This window comes from Pseudophryne corroboree, chromosome 2 (genome assembly GCF_028390025.1).
Source record: "Pseudophryne corroboree isolate aPseCor3 chromosome 2, aPseCor3.hap2, whole genome shotgun sequence".
NCBI classification, from domain to species: Eukaryota; Metazoa; Chordata; class Amphibia; order Anura; family Myobatrachidae; genus Pseudophryne; species Pseudophryne corroboree.
Window position 1 is genome coordinate 858,134,298 of NC_086445.1, and position 19,540 is coordinate 858,153,837.

Below are 19,540 nucleotides of genomic sequence, written 5' to 3' on the forward strand. Positions count from 1 at the left end.
ACCCAGCGTCTTCAGTTCCTGGGACTGATACTAGACGGTATCTCAAAAGGTGTTTCTCCCGATGGAAAAGGCCTCGGCTATCCAGGCTATGGTCCGCTCTGTACTCAGTCCTCGCATGGTGTCTATACATCTTTGCATCAGATTACTGGGCAAGATGGTGGCTGCTTACGAGGCAATCCAATACGGCAGGTTTCATGCCCGGCCATTTCAACTGGATCTGCTGGACAAGTGGTCGGGTTCTCACCTGCATATGCATCAGGAAGTGACCCTATCTCCAAAAGCCCGGATTTCTCTATTATGGTGGCCTCAAACTCCTCACCTAGTAGAGGGCAGATGTTTCAATGTCCACTCGTGGATTCTACTGACAACGGATGCCAGCCTCCGGGGTTGGGGTGCAGTGACCCAAGGGGCTCAGTTCCAAGGGTTGTGGTTAGTTAAAGAATCGACTTTACCGATATATATCCTGGAACTCAGGGCAGTTTACAATGCCTTTCAACAAGCCTCCCATCTCCTTAAGGGTCAGGCGATCCAGGTTCAATCAAACAACGCCACGGCGGTGGCGTACATAAACCGACAGGGAGGAACAAGAAGCAGAGTGGCGATGCGAGAAGTGTCAAAGATCCTCTTCTGGGCGGAGGTCAACATAAGGGCCATCTCAGCCATATTCATTCCAGGAGTGGACAACTGGGAAGTAGTATTCCTCAGCAGGCACGACCTCTATCCGGGGGAATGGGGACTACATCCCCAGGTGTTTCAACAACTAATTCACTGGTGGGGCTGTCTGCAGATAGATCTGATGGCTTTACATCAAACAAGAAGTTATGCCGTTACTGTTCCAGAACGAGGGATCCACAAGCTGTAGCAGTGGGCGCACTGACAGCGCCATGGCCGTACCAGTATGTGTACCTGCTCCCTCCTTTACCGTTGCTCCTAAGGGTGCTAAAAAGGCTAAGAAGGGAAAGTGTTCTGGCAATTCTAATTTCCCCAGATTGGCCTCAACGAGCATGGTACTCTGACCTCCTGGCCATGACTCTGGAGAATCCCTGGCTTCTTCCACTCCAATATGATCTTCTTCAGCAAGGTCCGTTCGTCTATCCAGACTTACAGTGGCTACATTTGATGGCTTGGAAGTTGAGAGGGAGATTCTAGCGAGAAAGGGTCTTCTCTCTCGGGTTATTTCCACCATGGTCCAGGCCAGGAAGATGGTTACGTCAAAACATTATCATCGTATTTGGAAAAAGTATGTTTCCTGGTGTGAAAATAGAAAGGTTCCTCCCGTGGAATTTAGAATTGGTCGTTTTCTACTTTTCCTGCAAGCGGGAGTGGATATGGGCCTACGCTTAGGCTCCATCAAAGTCCAGATTCCGGCGCTCTCTATTTTCTTCCAGAAACAGCTTTCCATGTTGCCTGAAGTACAGACTTTTCTGAAGGGTGTACTTCATATGCAACCGCCCTTTGTACCTCCCACATCTCTGTGGGACCTCAATGTGGCTCTGTCTTTTCTCCAATTGGATTGGTTTGAACCCTTACGTAGGGTTGAGTTGAAATTTCTCACCTGGAAGACGATGATGTTATTGGCTTTGGCGTCTGCCAGGCGTGTCTCTGAATTAGGGGCCTTATCCTGTAACAGCCCTTATTTGAGTTTTCACACAGACAGGGCGGAACTTAGGACCAGTCCTCAGTTTTTGCCGAAAGTGGTGTCAGCTTTTCATGTGAATCAGCCTATTGTGGTTCCGGTATTATCTGACGCTTCCATTGGTCCTGAGTCCTTGGATGTGGTCAGTGCTCTGAAACTTTGTCAAAAGACGGCCCGTCATTGGAAATATGACTCGCTGTTTGTCCTTTATGATGCCTCCAAGATTGGTCGGCCAGCCTCTAAGCAATCTATTGCTCGTTGACTCTGGTTGACCATTCAACAGGCTTATACTTCAGTGGCTCTGCCTTTGCCATTGTCTATTCAGGCCCACTCGATGAGGTCGGTGGGCTCTTCCTGGGCGGCTGCCTGGGGTGTCTTAGCCCTCCAATTGTGCCGAGCTGCAACTTGGTCTGGTTCGAACACATTTGTCAAACTCTATAGGTACGATACCTTGGCCAAGGATGACCTTCAGTTTGGTCAGACGGTTTTACAGGGGTCTCAGCACTCTCCCACCCGTTTGGAAGCTTTGGGATGTAAGAGAAAAGAGGAATTTAATACCTATCGGTAATTCCTTTTCTCCTAGTCCGTAGTGGATCCTTGGTGCCCGCCTCAATGCTTCGTTCCAGCTTAACTGTGTAAGTACTGTATTTGGTTGGACCGACGTTGCGGTCCAATTTTGTTGTTGGGATAGCCGTGCTATCCGGTTTTGGATGGTGTTGCTACCATCTGTTTGGGTTAGCGACTCCCTTTCATTCAGGGTTGTGTGTTGGCTTGTTGCCTCACTGCTGTGGTATTGTTCTTCTCTCATATTATGTCCGTCTCCTCGGGCACAGTTTTCCTAGACTGAGTCTGGTAGGAGGGGCATAGAGGGGAGGAGCCAGCTCACACATACACACACTAAAAGTTTTAAAATGCCAGGCTCCAGTGGACCCAATCTATACCCATGGTACTAAAGTACAAGACCCCAGTATCCACTACGGACTAGAAGAAAAGGAATTACCAGTAGGTATTAAATTCCTATTTTTTATAGTTTTGATAACACAAATATTATACTGAAAGGGGCTTTGTCACCATACCAGCTGCCAGCCCTTTCTAGACGTAACTATATCACATTATTCCCAGTTGTGCTTGGAGGATAAACATCTATACACTGATACTTGTGCAGCTCATTTCATTACGATAATTGTTATTTCTGTAACTCACTGTATACCAGCAATATTTGATCTGTACGTGTTGCCAATGACTATCTATTATATCTGCAATGTATGAAATATCTTTTCAGATGGATCTAACAAGACGACTTGGAGCACCAGATCAGGATGCCTCAGTCCACCAAGAGCATTCTCACGAACACCATACTCAAGAGCACCATCCTTAGCAAGGGCAAGCACCATCCTCAGGAAGGGCACTATCAGGAGGACAATCCTCAGGAAAGGCTGCAGCAGGAGGATTATCAGGAGCACCATCTTGCGGAAGAGCACCATCAGAAGCACCATATCTAGAAAGGAGCACCATCCTTGGGAGCATCATCAGGAGGACCATCCTAAGAAAGGGCACCAGCAGTAGTATTGTCAAGTTGACCACCATCAGGAAGGAAACCATCAAGAGGACTTTCAGGAGGTCCATCCTCAGGAACAGCGGGAAGTGGAGCAAGTGCCAGGTCATATGAAGCCATCGCACAGACTAGACCTTTCTCATCTGCCCACCTACTGTACAGCGTATGCACTGTTGGGGAAGGAGAAGCCAAGGAGTTCTGTACCATCTGTCACTCACAATTTGAGTTCAGAGAGGAAGCTGCAATGACATCATGCTGTCATTTCTTCCATACATCATGCTTGGCTCAATGGCTTCAGAATAACACCATTTGCTCCCTAGTCCCTATGCCATGCACGGTGCATCGATCTCAACAGATTCTTCCCAAGTGATTTCCTGCCAGATTTCTGACCATCATGAGGGTTCCCCCAGTCTTGGTTACACCCTCCCGTGGACATGGCCACCTGCGCCTGAGGCATGAGACCTGTCTGGCTCTGTGCATGCAATTGGCCATGATTGGGGGTTTCCGGCTGGAAGCCTTTTGCTAGAGGCCATGCTGGGCTGAACTTTCAGGTCAGTAACAGCAGTGATAGCCAGTGGCCAATCTCATAACAGGAAGGTGGCATGGTTCTCCTGGCGCAGCCCATACAGGTCACTGGCATGGCAGCTCAGCATGGCAGCCCATACAGATTACTATGGCTGGGCTATGACAATTATGTTCGGGGCAGGAGCAAAAGTGTTTATGACATTTTGATGCCAAGGGAACAGGTATCTGGAGAGGAAGCTGTTCCTGGGTGCTCTGTGCCTGGGCCTCCTCAGTGCTGTTGGGTGTTGCAAATGGGTTGCCAAAATATGCAGACATTGTGACTGCAAAATTATGACTCTGGGGAAAATTTTGGGAGCTGTCATCCAGAACTAAGATATGCTGGGTTTTCATTGGGGTACGCAGGCTTTGTCCGTGGTCTTGGCGGCATCTTCTTTGAGACTCTGTCCGGATATTGTGGGAGTGTGGTTGAGGCACATTTATGTGTCACCGGTTACTTGCTTGCTTTTTGGCTGGATTTTGAAGCATTACATCTTGGCACTGAGTCGTTCCCCTGTCGACTATGGATCACACTCATTTTGCATTGACGCTGCCACGGCTGCTGTTTCATGGGCAAAATTCAAGTGCTTGGCAGATGGAAGTCTGGTGTGTACAAGAGATACATCATACATCAGTCTGGCACTACATCTTAACTTGAGTACTAGCTACTCACTACCTTTGGTGGGGGTCTTGAGGAATTTTTGTTTTACCACCAGTTTTTAACCTAGGTTTTGCTGGCTGTTGGACATTTTGTGTTTTTTGCCTCAAGTCAAGTAAGGATTCCAAACCCCCTCTTTTCCTGTTCCTGGAGTTGAGTGTAGTTCAGTGGATAGGACATAGAGAGATGCATTAGGAGGCATTCCAAGAGGTACTGAAGCAGTCCGTAATGTCCTTTGTTTACCTGTTGTTCTTCATAGTCGATATTGGGGGCAAAAGTATTACTATGTGCTTGGCTTTGGGTTTGAAGTTGGTGATTTGGCAAGAGCTATTAGGTTGGGCAGATGGCCTTTCTCCTCCCTGGGGGTGCCTAAACCTAACTCCCCCCCCCCCCCCTCTTCCCCCAACGCGCAGCCTAAACTTGATCCCCCCTCCATGCAGCCTAAACCTGCCCCCCCCCCCCCCCCCCTCACATCCTAACCTTAACCCAGGGGGTGCAATAAACCTATCCTCACTCCCCACAGCCTAAAACTGATCTCCCCGCACAGCCTGACCCTATTCCTCCCTGGTGCATAAGCCTAACCCCCTCCCCCCACACACACACACACACCTGTAGCCTAACCATAACCATCCCCCCGCAGCCTAAACCTAACAAGATTTTTCTATGGGGCCTGCAAAGTTCCACATGGCCCCATTACTCTAAAACTGTCACTCCCCGCCGCCTAAATCTACACCCTCCCCCCCTTCCCGCAGCCAAATGGTTCTTATCTACCTTCAAATTCTATGTTTCTATAATGTATAATGTATTTTCCTGCTAATATGTGCTATCTTGAATTTTTATAGTATATTAATTTTTAAAATTTCAAATTATTATACAGTATGTTCCTATTTTTAATTACATGTTTGACATTGATATTCACTATGTATAAATGAAGTAAACATATTTTTATAAAATGCATGTTCTCCTGTTGGTTTTCCATGGCTTTATCTTTCTGCTACAGTATATTTGAATGGCACACACATATTATATTGTTCTGTAATTTGCATTATCCAAACCTACTGTATGTATATATATATATATATATATATATATATATATATAAAACAAAATGGAAACAGCCCGGCACTCCACTGTAGGGTCCAAAATGCCCCGGTGCCCTCAGTTTGGAATCCAACAACAAACGAAAAGAATCTGCGGCACTCGAGGTCTTGTGAAAATATCAATTGTATTAAAACATCAATAAAGTGTCCATATATATATATATATATATATATATATATACAAAACTGGTGAGGTCGGCACTCACTTAAATTAGCAGCTGCCTTGGTGCCATCCTAAAGTCCAATAGAAACTGATGCCGTTCTTATAGCGAGGGGTATACTCCATCCACTCCTACTATAAAAAAGAACAGGCGGCACTCCAAGGTCTTAGTAAAGAAAAATAGTGTATTGAAAAATCAATGATATAAGTGGCACATGACGCCAACGTTTCAGCGCCGCGCAGGGCGCTTTTGTCAAGGCTGTGTGCAAAGACTGCAAACAAAACAAACCAAAACAGTGTGAATTCTTACATTATATGTGGACAAGACCGTGCCACGGAGCTGCGGGGACTGGCGTTCAGCAGGGCTTCCGGTGTGTGTTCACCTCGCGTTACCAGGAAATGACGTCACTGGTTGCTAGGCAGGGACGCCCGCGGTCGCCTAGCAACCAGTGACGTCATTTCCTGGTAACGCGAGGTGAACACACACCGGAAGCCCTGCTGAACGCCAGTCCCCGCAGCTCCGTGGCACGGTCTTGTCCACATATAAGGTAAGAATTCACACTGTTTTGGTTTGTTTTGTTTGCAGTCTTTGCACACAGCCTTGACAAAAGCGCCCTGCGCGGCGCTGAAACGTTGGCGTCATGTGCCACTTATATCATTGATTTTTCAATACACGATTTTTCTTCACTAAGACCTTGGAGTGCCGCCTGTTCTTTTTTATAGTAGGAGTGGATGGAGTATACCCCTCGCTATAAGAACGGCATCAGTTTCTATATAAATATATATATATATATATATATATATATAAGAAAGCCTTGTAATTATAAGTGTCTGGGCTGCACAACGTGCAGCATTCTAGAATCGGGTGCCATTTTCGATCACCCCAGATCAGGGAAGAAGTTCAACATAAAGTACCCATTTACTTGTTCAAGTCTGTTTGTCATCTATTACATCAAGTGCCCTTGTGGGCTTCTCTATATTGGCAAAATATCCGACAATTTAAAGAAAGAATAGCACTGCATCGATCCAGTATACATGCCGCCCTTGAGGGTCGTGGAGTGGAACAACCAGTGGCCCGCCATTTTAAGGAACTCTAACATAGTTTATCATCTATACGATACAAAATTATTGACGGGGTCCCAGAATCGTTGAGAGGTGGTAATTGCGGACGCATCCTCTTACATAAAGATGCTTGGTGGATACATATACTGCAGACTGTCAAACCCTTGGGTTTGAATGAACTACTATCATATACATGCTTTCTTTAGGAGTTTTTATAATAATGCTTTAGGACACGTATTGTTGTCCACTCCCTTACTATATTTAATATCTGGTCTGATAGCGCTCATATGGCACTAACATATGTTTATATAGTTGTCCACTTCCTTATTATATTTAATATTTTGCCTGATAGCGCTCTTATAGCACTAACATATGTCTATATAGCTGCTTTATATCTTCAGTGACATAATGGGCCACTTTCAGTTTCTTTCACCAGTCATCATTGTGACTTGTCCTACATCTAATGTTCTTATGTTAGCCTCATCCCTCCTCCATCCCCCTTTAAATTAATATTACACATATCCGTCTCCCACTGTGTTAAGTCTATTATTGCTGTCATTATTGTTTTATTTATACATGATGCATTCTTGTTCCTTTAGCCGTCCTTGTTTCCAAGGTGATTGTACACACGTTCACTGGCCCCACGCCCCCTAGTGACGCCACAGTTGGAGTGCCGGACCTCCTTGAATGACAGCCACTTTAAAATATGGATAGGCTTGCTGGAATTTCCGCAGAGCGTGCACCTAGCAGATAATTTCATAAGCCCCATGGTCTTGAAAGCTCCCATTTTCTGAGTGTAGTCTGTGACACAGTTTACACTGTTTTCCTTGGATTGGTGATATGTTTCCATGTTTATGATACAGAGGCAGAACTAGCGGCAGTGCAGCCAGTGCTTTGCAATAAGGGACCGATAGCTAATGGCATTTCAATGAGTCACTTTGATTCATTATATGTCACCGCCAGCTGCTGCGCCACCCGCCGCCAGTCCCCGCTCACCCGGTAACGCTGAGCTCTCACACTGATGTGTGCTATCTGCCTGGTACGGACCCAGCAGGAGCGGGAGGAGAGGGCGCCCTCCCCTCTCCAAGGTCTCTTCCTTTCTTCCTTATGTCTCTGATCATGGCTTCCCCTGTGTGACAGAGGTTGTCCTTTGGCGCCGGGAGGCTGAAGTCCCAGGCGCTAAATTTCTGATGGAGGAGAGGAAGAGGAGCTGCAGCAAAGACAGCCATTTCCATGGCATTCACTATCCAGGTGAAGAATCAGACTAAACAGTAAGTAAGGTTTGTTCTGCTCTGCACCCCTCTATGTTCCCCTGCATGCTGCTCAAATACTCAATATAATCAGAGTAGTAAGACAGCTCAGCCAGCGCATGTCCACCCCTGGCTTGGGATAACTACTAAATAGCAATAGTTGGATAAATGCTACACAGAAAATGGATAAAAACAATACTACATAATAATGGTACACATACTAGTACTACATACAGAGCCGGCAGTACCCACTAAGCAAGGGCATGCATTGCAGGGAGGCGCCGGCCAGGAGAGGCACTCTCGCCGCTCTGCTACCCTGCTGCTGGGTCCAACATTGCTGTCGGCTACCGCTGCGCTTGTCAGACTGACAGGCGGCGCTGGCAAAGTGAGAGCAGTGCCTCCTCCTTGCTGGCAGCAGGTCTGGCTGCGTTACCGGTGTCTGACCTGCTGGGTAGGTTTCTCCTGCTCCTGCACGGCTTCCTCATCCACTCCCTGGAATGCTGACAGGGAGCGGTCACTCTGTCACACTGCTGGCTACTATCAGGTTTGTAGAAGGAGTTGGACATGTTTTCTGCGGAGCCGCAGCTGGATATAATATAGGGCTCCATATATACAGCCCAGTCAGCACTTTAATGAGTTAGCAGGTTGCTGCCAGTGCCGCTGCAGTATTCCCTGTAGTCTACAGCCGGCGGAGCCCTGAGCAGCATCAAGGGACGCAGGAAGGGGAGAAGAGACTTCTCTGGCCGCGGAGCTGAGGCTGCAGGTGAGAGAGGATGCAGTTTGCAGAGTGGGCTCACCTGGCTGCTAAGGAGCTCACAGCCGGCCTAGGGAGAGTGAGGTGAAGTACCAGGACTTCAGGCTGATAGAGGATTCCAGGACACCAACAGCCAGAAGATACTGCAGTGTAACCCTGAACCTAACCTCCCCTCCTCAGCCTAACCCCAACCCCCCTCCCCCCCGCAGCTTGACCCTAACCATCCCCCCACAGCCTAACCCAAATCGCAGCCTAACCTCCCCCCCCCCCCCCGCAGCCTAACACTACCCCCCCCCCCCTGCAGATTTGGAGAGAGATGTGTGCCGTGCGAACCTGGGGGGGGAGGGGGGGAAGCGCTCCAGCGGGTGAAATGAGCGACCTGCTAGGCCTGCTAGGTCAATCTAGCACCAGCGATAGCGATGCGCGGGGCTGCGCATCGCTATCGCTGTGGGGTGTACACACGGAGAGATCATGCTTACAATCTAAGCAATCTAGTCAGATTGCTTAGATTTTAAGCAGCGATCGCTCCGTGAGTACTCCCTCCTGTAGCCCAGCTTAACCCTCCTGATAGGGAGGGCATGTCTGTAGCATATTATACTAATTACTGATGGAAGGCTAAGTAGAGTGATAAAGAACAGCTGGGGAGGGGCAGGAGGAGCTATCATAAAAACATTACTGATGGGGAATGAGTAAGTAGCACATTAAAAACATCGCCTCCCCCCCCCCCCCCCCCCCCCCCTATCCAGGGGCATAAATGGAACTTTGAAGGCTCCATAGCAATATCTAATCTTAAAAGCACCCCCCTTCCCGCCGTTGTCACTACAAGGCCCCTTAGGGGGGCAGGAGAGAGAGAGTGAGGGGGTGGGAGAGAGACAACAAGTGTGTCAGGGGGAGTAAGAAAGAGAGGGGTCAGGGAGAGAGAGAGGAGGTTTCATGGAAATCCAGGGAATAAGAGAAAGAAGCAAGAGAGAGGGTGTCAGGGAGAAAGAGAGAAAAAGGAGTGAGAGGGGAAGAGAGAGAGAGAGAGGGCATCAGGGAGAGAGGGGGGAGTCAGAGGGAGAGAGAGTGTCAGGGAGGTAGGGATATCAAAAGAGAGGGGGAGCAGGTCAGTGTGTCAGGGAGAGACAGACAGGGAGGGAGAGTGAGAACGAGAGAGAGAGTGTCAGGGAGAGAGAGTGTGTCGGGAAGAGAAAGAGAGGGAGAGAGAGAGAGTGCCAGAGAGAGAGAGGGGGAGAGAGAGTATCAGGGAGAGAGAGTGTCAGGGGGAGACAGTGAGAGAGAGAGTGTCAGGGGGAGACAGTGAGAGAGAAATAATGTCAGAAAGGAAGAGAGGGATGGAGAGAGACAGTGCCAGGGAGAGAGACAGTGACAGAGCATGAGAAAGAGAGAAGGAGAGAGACAGTGTCAGGGAGGGAGAGATAGTGACAGGAAGGAAGTGAAGGAGAGAGAGTATAACGAAAGTGTCAGGGAGAGATCGAGGGTAGAGAGTGGGGGAAGTAAGCAGGAGATACATTACTGCTACAGCAGAGGTGTCTGATGGGGGTGGGGTTACCAGCATTAGGCCCGTCCCCTAAATCCCCACAAATCACGGCACTGCTCTGCTGTTGGTGCTCAGAGCCTGACAGGTAGGGGCCCCCCACCCCCCTGCCATATCCTCCGCGGCTGCAGGGGGGTGCTACAAGCGGCGGGCATCTATCCTATTGATGGGGGAGTGGTGGGCCTCAGAGGTAGCCTGTGGCAGTGTGCAGGGGGGAGCAGCGGGTCCTGGGATCAGTCCGGGCCCAATAGCAGCTGCACCCACTGTAGTTATGCCACTACTCCTATCCCTTGTTACCTCGACTATTTGCTACCCCTGCCAGTCCCCCCACTGTCTTCTACCCTTTGCCAGCTACCTCCATGATCTGACACATTCTTTCTGTGCACCCATTATCTTCCACTCTACTTCTATCCCGTTATCTCCACTATCTGCCACCCCTGACAGTTACCCACAATCTGCAATCCCTTACCTCTATGATCTGCCACCTTCCCTCTGCCACCTCCAGCCAGCCCCCATTATTTGCCACATTCCTTACATCCCCTGTCACCTCCACTATCTGCCAACTAGGTCATACACCACCCCCACCCACCGGGCAGAGGCTGTACAGCTGCACACAGTGACCCCTCCCCTTGTCTCATACCTTATGTTACTGGTGACTACTGGGAGATTTTAATAGGGAGTGCCGGACACCGCGGGGTATATTTGCTAAATCTATTTCCATCTTAAAATACTTTTTCAATTAATCTCTATTTTAAGTTTTTTGTTTTTAATGTGTTGTAGGTGGGAAAACATAGGGAAAGGAGGATTTGGGGGCTCTATTCCCTTACTTTGCTAGGGCGTCTCGGACCCCTAGATACACCCCTGCACACAGGTACTGTGCGTGTGCACCAAAACATGTGCACTTATACACCCATATGAAGGGGCAAATTTAGGAGTCAAACAATAGGCCTAATTCAGCCCTGATCGTAGCAGCAAATTTGTTAGCAGTTGGGTAAAACCATGTGCACTGCAGGGGGGGCAGATATAACATTTGCAGAGAGAGTTAGATTTGGGTGGGTTATTTTGTTTCTGTGCAGGGTAAATACTAGCTGCTTTATGTTTACACTGCAATTTAGATTTCAGTTTGAATACACCCCACCCAAATCTAACTCTCTCTGCACATGTTATATCTGCCCCTCCTGCAGTGCACATGGGCCCTCATTCCGAGTTGATCGGTCGCAAGGCGAATTTAGCAGAGTTACACACGCTAAGCCTACGCCTACTGGGAGTGTATCTTAGCTTCTTAAAATTGCGACCGATGTATTCGCAATATTGCGATTACACACTACTTTGCAGTTTCTGAGTAACTTCAACCTTACTCTGCCTGTGCGATCAGTTCAGTGCTTGTCGTTCCTGGTTTGACGTCACAAACACACCCAGCGTTCGCTCAGACACTCCCCCGTTTCTCCAGCCACTCCTGCGTTTTTTCCGGAAACGGTAGCGTTTTCATCCACACGCCCATAAAACGCCGTGTTTCCGCCCAGTAACACCCATTTCCTGTCAATCACATTACGATCGCCGGAGCGATGAAAAAGCCGTGAGTAAAAATACTATCTTCATTGTTAAATTACTTGGCGCAGTCGCAGTGCGAATATTGCGCATGCGTACTAAGCGGATTTTCATTGCGATGCGATGAAAAATACCGAGCGAACGACTCGGAATGAGGGCCATGGTTTTGCCCAACTGCTAACAAAGTTGCTGCTGCGATCAACTCAGAATTAGGGCCCATGGGGGTAATTCCAAGTTGATCGCAGCAGGAAATTTGTTAGCAGTTGGGCAAAACCATGTGCACTGCAGGGGGGGCAGATATAACATTTGCAGAGAGAGTTAGATTTGGGTGGGTTATTTTGTTTCTGTGCAGGGTAAATACTGGCTGCTTTATTTTTACACTGCAATTTAGATTGCAGATTGAACTCACCCCACCCAAATCTATCTCTCTCTTCACATGTTATATCTGCCCCCCCTGCAGTGCACATGGTTTTGCCCAATTGCTATCAAAAATCCTGCTGCGATCAACTTGGAATTACCCCCTATGTGCACTGTAGGGGAGGCAGATTTAACATGTGCAGAGAGAGTTAGATTTGGGTGTGGTGTGTTCAATCTGCAATTTAATTTGCAGTGTAAAAATAAAGCAGCCAGTATTTACCCTGCACAGACATAAAATAACCCACCCAAATCTAACTCTTTCTGAGCCTGTACATGTTATATCTGCCTCCCCTGCAGTGCACATGGTTTTGCCCAACTGCTAACAAAATTCCTGCTGCATCAACTTGGAATTACCCCCCATGTGCACTGCAGTGGGGATGGGGGGGGGGGGGGGGGGGGGCAGATATAACATGTGCAGAGAGAGAGTTAGATTTGGGTGGGGTGTGTTAAAACTGAAATCTAAATTGCAGTGTAAAAATAAAGCGGCCAGTATTTACCCTGCACAGAAACAAAATAACCCACCCAAATCTAACTCTCTCTGCGCATGTTATATCTGCCACACCTGCAGTGCACATGGTTTTGCCCATCTGCTAACAAATTTGCTGCTACGATCAGGTCTAAATTAGGCCCATTATCGGTTGCCCATCATCACGTCACTGCCCCTTCATGTTAGGGCCTTCTGACCTCCCCCCCATAGCCCCCCCCCCCCCCTCCCGCCAAACCAGTTACAAGATAAAAAAATAGTTGTAATGGCAAAAACAAAAAAAAGGAATCACCTGGCCTCATTGGGCCGTAGTCGTAGCAGGTGCTCTCATGCAAGTGAGCATGCTGTGCCGCCCCCTCCCCCCCAGCAAGTGTCACCCCTAGGCACGTGTCTCATGGGAAATCCACCACTGCCGTATGCAGATAGTCACATCTTACGTTTGACTGTAGCAGGAAAGGGAGAGGGGAGGAGTGGGCACAAATAGGCCAAGTGCTGTAAAGGCATGTTCATATAACCGTAACTGAGGCAGATCAGGACATTGGGGGTCATTCCGAGTTGATCGCACGCTAACTATTTTTTGCAGCGCTGCGATCAGGTCAAAACTTGGCAAAGCTGCGCATGCATATGCACCGCAATGCGCAGGCGTGTCATACGGGTACAAAGCGGATCGTTGCTGTGCGATGGATTTAACAAAGAATCCATTCGCACAGCCGATCACAAGAAGATTGACAGGAAGAACGCGTTTGTGGGTGTCAACTGACCATTTTCTGGGAGTGGTTGGAAAAACGCAGGCGTGCCCAAGCGTTTGCAGGGTGAATGTCTGACGTCAATTCCGGGACCTGACAGGCTGAAGTGATCGCAGCGGCTGAGTAAGTTCAGACCTACTGAGAAACTGCACAAAACTTTTTTGTACCGCTCGGCTACACAAGCGTTCGAACACTTGCGAAAATACACTCCCCTATAGGCGGTGACTATCTGATCGCAGCGCTGCAAAAAATAGCTAGCGAGCGATCAACTCGGAATGACCCCCATAGCCACATTTATGTCTCTCAGGAACCATATCGTCTGTGGGCAAGGCTGCAAGACGTCGGGCAGGCCTGGGGTCATGGCCAGTGAAGTGAGCATTGCTACACCCTCTCTTATTCTAGATATGAATGGTGTGTGCTCAGTGGAGTGTGATTAATTTATGCGACTGCTATTTTATATGAAGTCATAGGCATCTGTTTGCATTACCTAATTAATATTTCCATTTAGACTGTGTAAGGAAAGGATTTTTTTTAAAGATGAAAATAAAAAATATCTGTATTTAGATTAATTTAATTTAACTGAACCTAGAGGCTGATTTAAGTCGCATCGCCGGCAGGTGGCATCCACAGTTTCTGCGACCATGCTGTAATTGCGGCAAGATCACAATTACAGCATGATCACAGTGGGTGTTCGGTGGGTAGCATGCTGGGTTGCCTTGCCCTGCGATGGGGGTTTAGTTAGCGAGTGCTATGGTTTTATATTTGTTTGTATATTGCAGGGTTAATCTTTGGTTAACTCTTATTAACTGTGGCCACAAGCTTTTTCATGCACCCCTATGTAAACTAAATTGTTCTAAACCTGTGTCAGCTGCTCCTTAGTAATTTATCAGCCAGTGTAAGGTGAATAGTGTACCTTTAAAAGCCATACGATATGTGGCAGGTACACATTAAACCTAGTGGGCATATTTGCAGTTATATTATGTGTGATACAGTTGCCAGGTTTTAATTTTTAAGACTTTGTGATCAGGGCCATCTTTTCGTATTAGCTCAATGGGCTCTTGCCCAAGGGCCCCAGGAGTATAAGGGCCCTAGGTGATAGCTGAGGGTCCCCTCTTTCCAGGAGTACCAGATTTTTGAAAATCGGCCCTGGGGAACCGGAGATATCCGACTTGAAAGCAGTGGTCCCCATCCAAGCCTGTTAATTGCTCTTCCCAGCCAGATATCTCGAGTTCTGTCTGACTTACAGTTTTTCTGAGGGTATAATCCTAAAGCTGTGACTCTCTCCTTTTGGTGGACACTGGCAGCTTATTATGTCCAGAATCAGAGATATCAGCCTTTAAGTAGCTGGTCCCTGCTCCAGCTCCATACGCCTAATATGCAGTTTTAGATTTTCGTTGGTGAATTGCTCTGGCTCCTGAACTCTGATCCCCAAGTCCCCAGAACCTCTTGAAAGGTGGGACTAGTTTTTTTTTATCCCATTCAAAGCTAAGGAATATATTTTCAGGAACTTGAGATATCTGCAGTCAAGCAAGCTGACCTCCCACCGGAAAATGATAAATATTAAGCCCACTCCACTACACACCCCTCCCCGATGTATTAAACTCCCCCTACCACCCTTAAAGTTATGTACCAGGGCCCCTTCATTCAGCCCAATGCCCCCTTCTACAGATTAGCCCCATCTGTGCAGTAAAGGAGTAATTAGCAGAAATTACAGCTCCAGGTCCTACATGCTGAGCGGAAGATAGAACACCCCCTACAGCCCACGGGACATCAAACCTGCCACTGATAGCACCCGGAACCCCTATCGCTGGAGGATGGGTAGGGGGCCCAGTGCATTGCTGTGCCCAGGGGCCTACACTGCTGTTAAGATGGCACTGTCTGTGATAGTGTAGGACCTGCAAGAAGGTGGCGTACCTTGGCAGGCTTCTGTGCATTGGCCAATTTACTAACTAAACCCCCATAATTTATTTACTGATGTTGTGAAGATAAGTAAGCTTGCTATGGTGAGTGCTGAATTTTCTGCTTGTATATATTTAAGTAGGTGGCCATGGGCTGCATGCACCCCACCCTGTGAGTGGTGAGTGCAGACATTGCACCCCGCTTCTGGGGTGACGAGTGCTGTGGTTTTCTATTTGTGTGTGTGTGTATATTTCTGTATATATATATATATATATATATATATATATACACACACATTTAATTGTCTCTTATTTTAAATCACACCTTTTTTAGCAGTCATACCCAGGATTAGAGCCCATAACCTGTTATGTTGAATGCAGACACCTTACTGATAGAGTTATTTGCTCCTGCTTAGAAAGCCTGCAGATTCAAACTGTATGAAGCTAGAATTGTCAGTACAAAACCATTGCAGCTAGGCAGATCTATGTAGTGTGCAGCCACACACTACATAGATCTGCTCAGTCCTCACAATGTTGATTATTTCTCTGACAACTATTTTACAAGCGTCAAACCCAGCATTAGAACCCACGACCTATCATACTGGAAGCAAGCACCTTACTGATGGAGCTATTTGATCCTGTATAGGAAGCATGAGACTTCTATCTATATGAAGTTACTTTGTGATTGTCAGATAAGTAACTTCATATAGTTAGAATTCTCATACTTCCTATACAGGAGCAAATAGCTATATCAGTAATTTGTCTGCTTGCAGTGTAATAGGTTGTGGGATCTAATCCTGGTTATGTTACTTGTAAAATGTGTATTTATAATAAAGAGGGTGTGACTTGTAAGGTGCAGGGAGGAAGAGATAGCTGCTAATATCAATGAAGTTAATTGAATGGTGTCACTGAACACACAGAACAGAGGGGAGAGGTGCCCCCCTACAGAGCAGGAGCCCGGCGGCAGCCGACTCCATTGCCTCCCACAGTTACGCCTCTGGATGAGCATATGCAAATAAATCATACTTACTGACAATCTGGCTGCCCCCACCGGGAGGAGCAGTGGGGGGGGGGGGGGTGATGTAGCAGCAGGGGCGAGGATGGTGGATGATGTATAGGGGCATGGCCGCGCAATTGCGTCATAATGGCCCCGCCCCTGCTATACAATGCTGAGATTATCTGCATTTCTGGGCAGGGGGCAGGGCCGGGATGGCGCAAATCGCATCATCTGACTCCTCCGGGCCGCCAACTTTGGACAGCGGCGTGGTGGTTGTTGCCAGGGCATGAAGGGAGTTGCGAGTGGCTGGCACTTGGCCGGGAGACTTGCCCATTCTTCCAGGGGGCCGGGACCACTACCCAATTTTTCGGGAGCCTCCCAAACATTCTGGGAGAGTAGGCAAGTATGAAATAAATGTGCAATTTTCATGTGAGTGGCTTTTCCTGCTAACGTTCCCGGCCTAAATGTTACCAACTCTGCATCAGGATCATTATGCTCTTTTACAGCAATCTACTGTAGCAACCACTTGGTTGGAATTTAGAGTTGTGAAATCATCATGTACCTGCTCTCCTTCTAGGATCTGCCATAATTTATAGGCTGTAGCATCTTCTTCAAAGACTATGACTTTCCCAATATTGGAATGTCTTGGCGCTCCAGCTATATAGAAGGATGAACGATTTCCTTGTGCTGAACTTACACTGTAGCCTGTCGTAGGACCATGCAAAATAAAGAAAAGCTTGTGGTTAATTTACATTTTTATTTACATTGTCTACATTGTCTCCATCAAATTTAAAGTAGACCCGTCACCTAACCAATGCCATTAGCTTGTATTTGACACACAGTGTATGTAGCAAACTTGCATCCAAGTCTACAGTAATACCAAGGGGCATGTGACCCCTTAGCTTGGTGGTAGATAGAGTGCGCTGATGTACATATAAATGCCATACAGTGCATGCACACACACATTTTTAATTTCAGTTTAAAGTATCCTTGTAAAGCCTGTGACTTATATTTCAATAAGGACTTTAGCAACCATGACACAGTGGTTGTTCTACACTTCTTTACTTGCAGATGTACAGGAAACACATTACACAGACTGTAGATCTACCGGAATGGCCGGGAGGCTCCCTAAAATCGAGTGACCCTCCCGGCCCTCCAGAAGAGCAGGCAAGTCTCACGATTTTTCTGGTCCCCCCTGCCAGGCCACCCACTTAGTGAGTAATTCTTGTTGAATCGCGTCATCATAACCACGCCCCCTGCAGTATAATGCCGGTAATATCAGCATGACGGAGCGGGGGCATGGCTTAAAAGATGCAATGTGGTAACTAGAAATGAGCGGGTTCGGTTCCCTGAGAACCGAACCCCCCCCCGAACTTCACTACCCGAGCCCGGATCCGAGTCAGGCTCAGGTGTTCCCACCTGACTTTGAAACCAGAACGAGCAAAACGTCATCATCCCATTGTCGGATTGTCGCGGTATTTGGATACCATATAAGGAGCCGCACGTCCCAGCCATTTTCACTCTGGCATTGGAGAGTGTACAGGGAGGACGTGTCTCCCTTCTCTCAGTGTCCGTCTCTTGTGCTGCATCTGTCCAGTCACAGTGGTGGTGTCCTTTGCTGCCATATGTCCAGTGCTGCTGTATAGGGTGTTGTGTTGTGCTGCATCAGTTCAGTGTTGCTGTGTTGTCCTGCATTAGACCAGTGGTAGTGTCCTGTGCATCAGCCATCAGTCATTCCAGTGACCAGTCACAGTGGTATACTCTGCTACCATATGTACAGTGCTGTTGTATAATAATAACAAGTTCCTTACAGTGTAGCTGTGTTGTCCTGCATCAGACCAGTGGTAGTGTTCTGTGCATCAGCCATCAGACATTCCAGTGACCAGTCACAGTGGTATCCTCTGCTGCCATATGTCCAGTGCTCCTGTGACGCATATTGTGTTTTATAACTCCAGAAAAATAATGGAGAACAAAAATTTGGAGGATAAAATAGGGAAAGATCAACAACCACTTCCTCCTAGTGCTGAAGCTGCTGCCACTAGTGATGCAATAGACGATGAAATGCCATCAACGTCGTCTGCCAAGGCCAATGCCCAATGTGATAGTAGAGGGCATGTAAAATCCAAAAAGCCAAAGTTCAGTAAAAAGACCCAAAAAAAGAAATTTAAATGGTCTGAGGAAAAACGTAAACTTGCCAATATGCCATTTACGACACAGAGTGGCAAGGAATGGCTAAGGCCCTGGCCTATATTCATGACTAGAGGTTCACATAACGATGGAAGCCCTCATGCTCCCGCTACACTGGACGGGAAGAGGTGGCTCCTTCCACCATTTGCACGCACCCTGCAAGTGCTGGAAGGAGCACCCACAGTCCAGTTCCTGATATTGAAATTGAAGATGTTACTGTTGAAGTACACCAGGATGAGGATATGGGTGTTGCTGGCGCTGAGGAGGAAGTTGACGATGAGGATTCTGATGGTGATGTGGGTTGTTTAAATCAGGCACCGGGGGAGACATCTGTTGTCCGTGGGATGAAGAAGCCCATTGTGATGCCTGTGCAAAATACCAAAAAAGCCACCTCTTCGGATTTGTGGAGAAATAATTCCACACCGGACAACAGGTGTCATGCCATGTGTTGCCTCTGTCAATCTGTAATAATTAGGGGTAAGGATGTTAACCACCTAGGAACATCCTCCCTTATACGTCACCTGCAGCACATTCATCAGAAGTCAGTGTCAAGTTGTGAAACTTTGGGTAAGAGCGTAAGCAGTCCACTGACACCTAAATCTCTTCTTCCTTTTGTACCCAAGCTCCTGCCAGCCACACCACCAACTCCCTCAATGTCAACTTCCTCCTCAACAATGAATGTCAGTAGTACTGCAGGCCATGTCCCTGTCAAGACTGAGGAGTCCTCTCCTAACCGGGATTCCTCCGGAGGATCCTTGAGTGATACGCCTGCTGTTGCTGCCACTGCTGTTGTTGCTGCTAGGAGTCAATCGTCATCCAAGAGGGGAAGTCGGAAGACCACTTGTACTACTTCAACTAAGCAATTGACTGTCCAACAGTCCTTTGTGAGGAAGATGAAATATAACAGCAGTCATCCTGTTGCAAAGTGGATAACTAAGGCCTTGACACTTATGTTGGTGTTAGCCGTGCGTCTGGTATCCGCCATTACTG

The 19,540-nt window shown here is 47.6% G+C and overlaps 1 protein-coding gene across 3 annotated transcripts in view; it reads right to left on the reverse strand.

The window, feature by feature from the left end:
• The window catches only part of ITGAE (integrin subunit alpha E), a 343,943-nt gene that overhangs the window by 169,866 nt on the left and 154,537 nt on the right, over positions 1–19,540 (reverse strand). For all 3 annotated transcript variants that reach the window (XM_063955833.1, XM_063955834.1, XM_063955832.1), the window contains exon 14: positions 16,926–17,068. In XM_063955833.1, the coding sequence (XP_063811903.1) occupies positions 16,926–17,068 (143 nt within the window). The remainder of the gene's footprint in view (positions 1–16,925; positions 17,069–19,540) is intronic.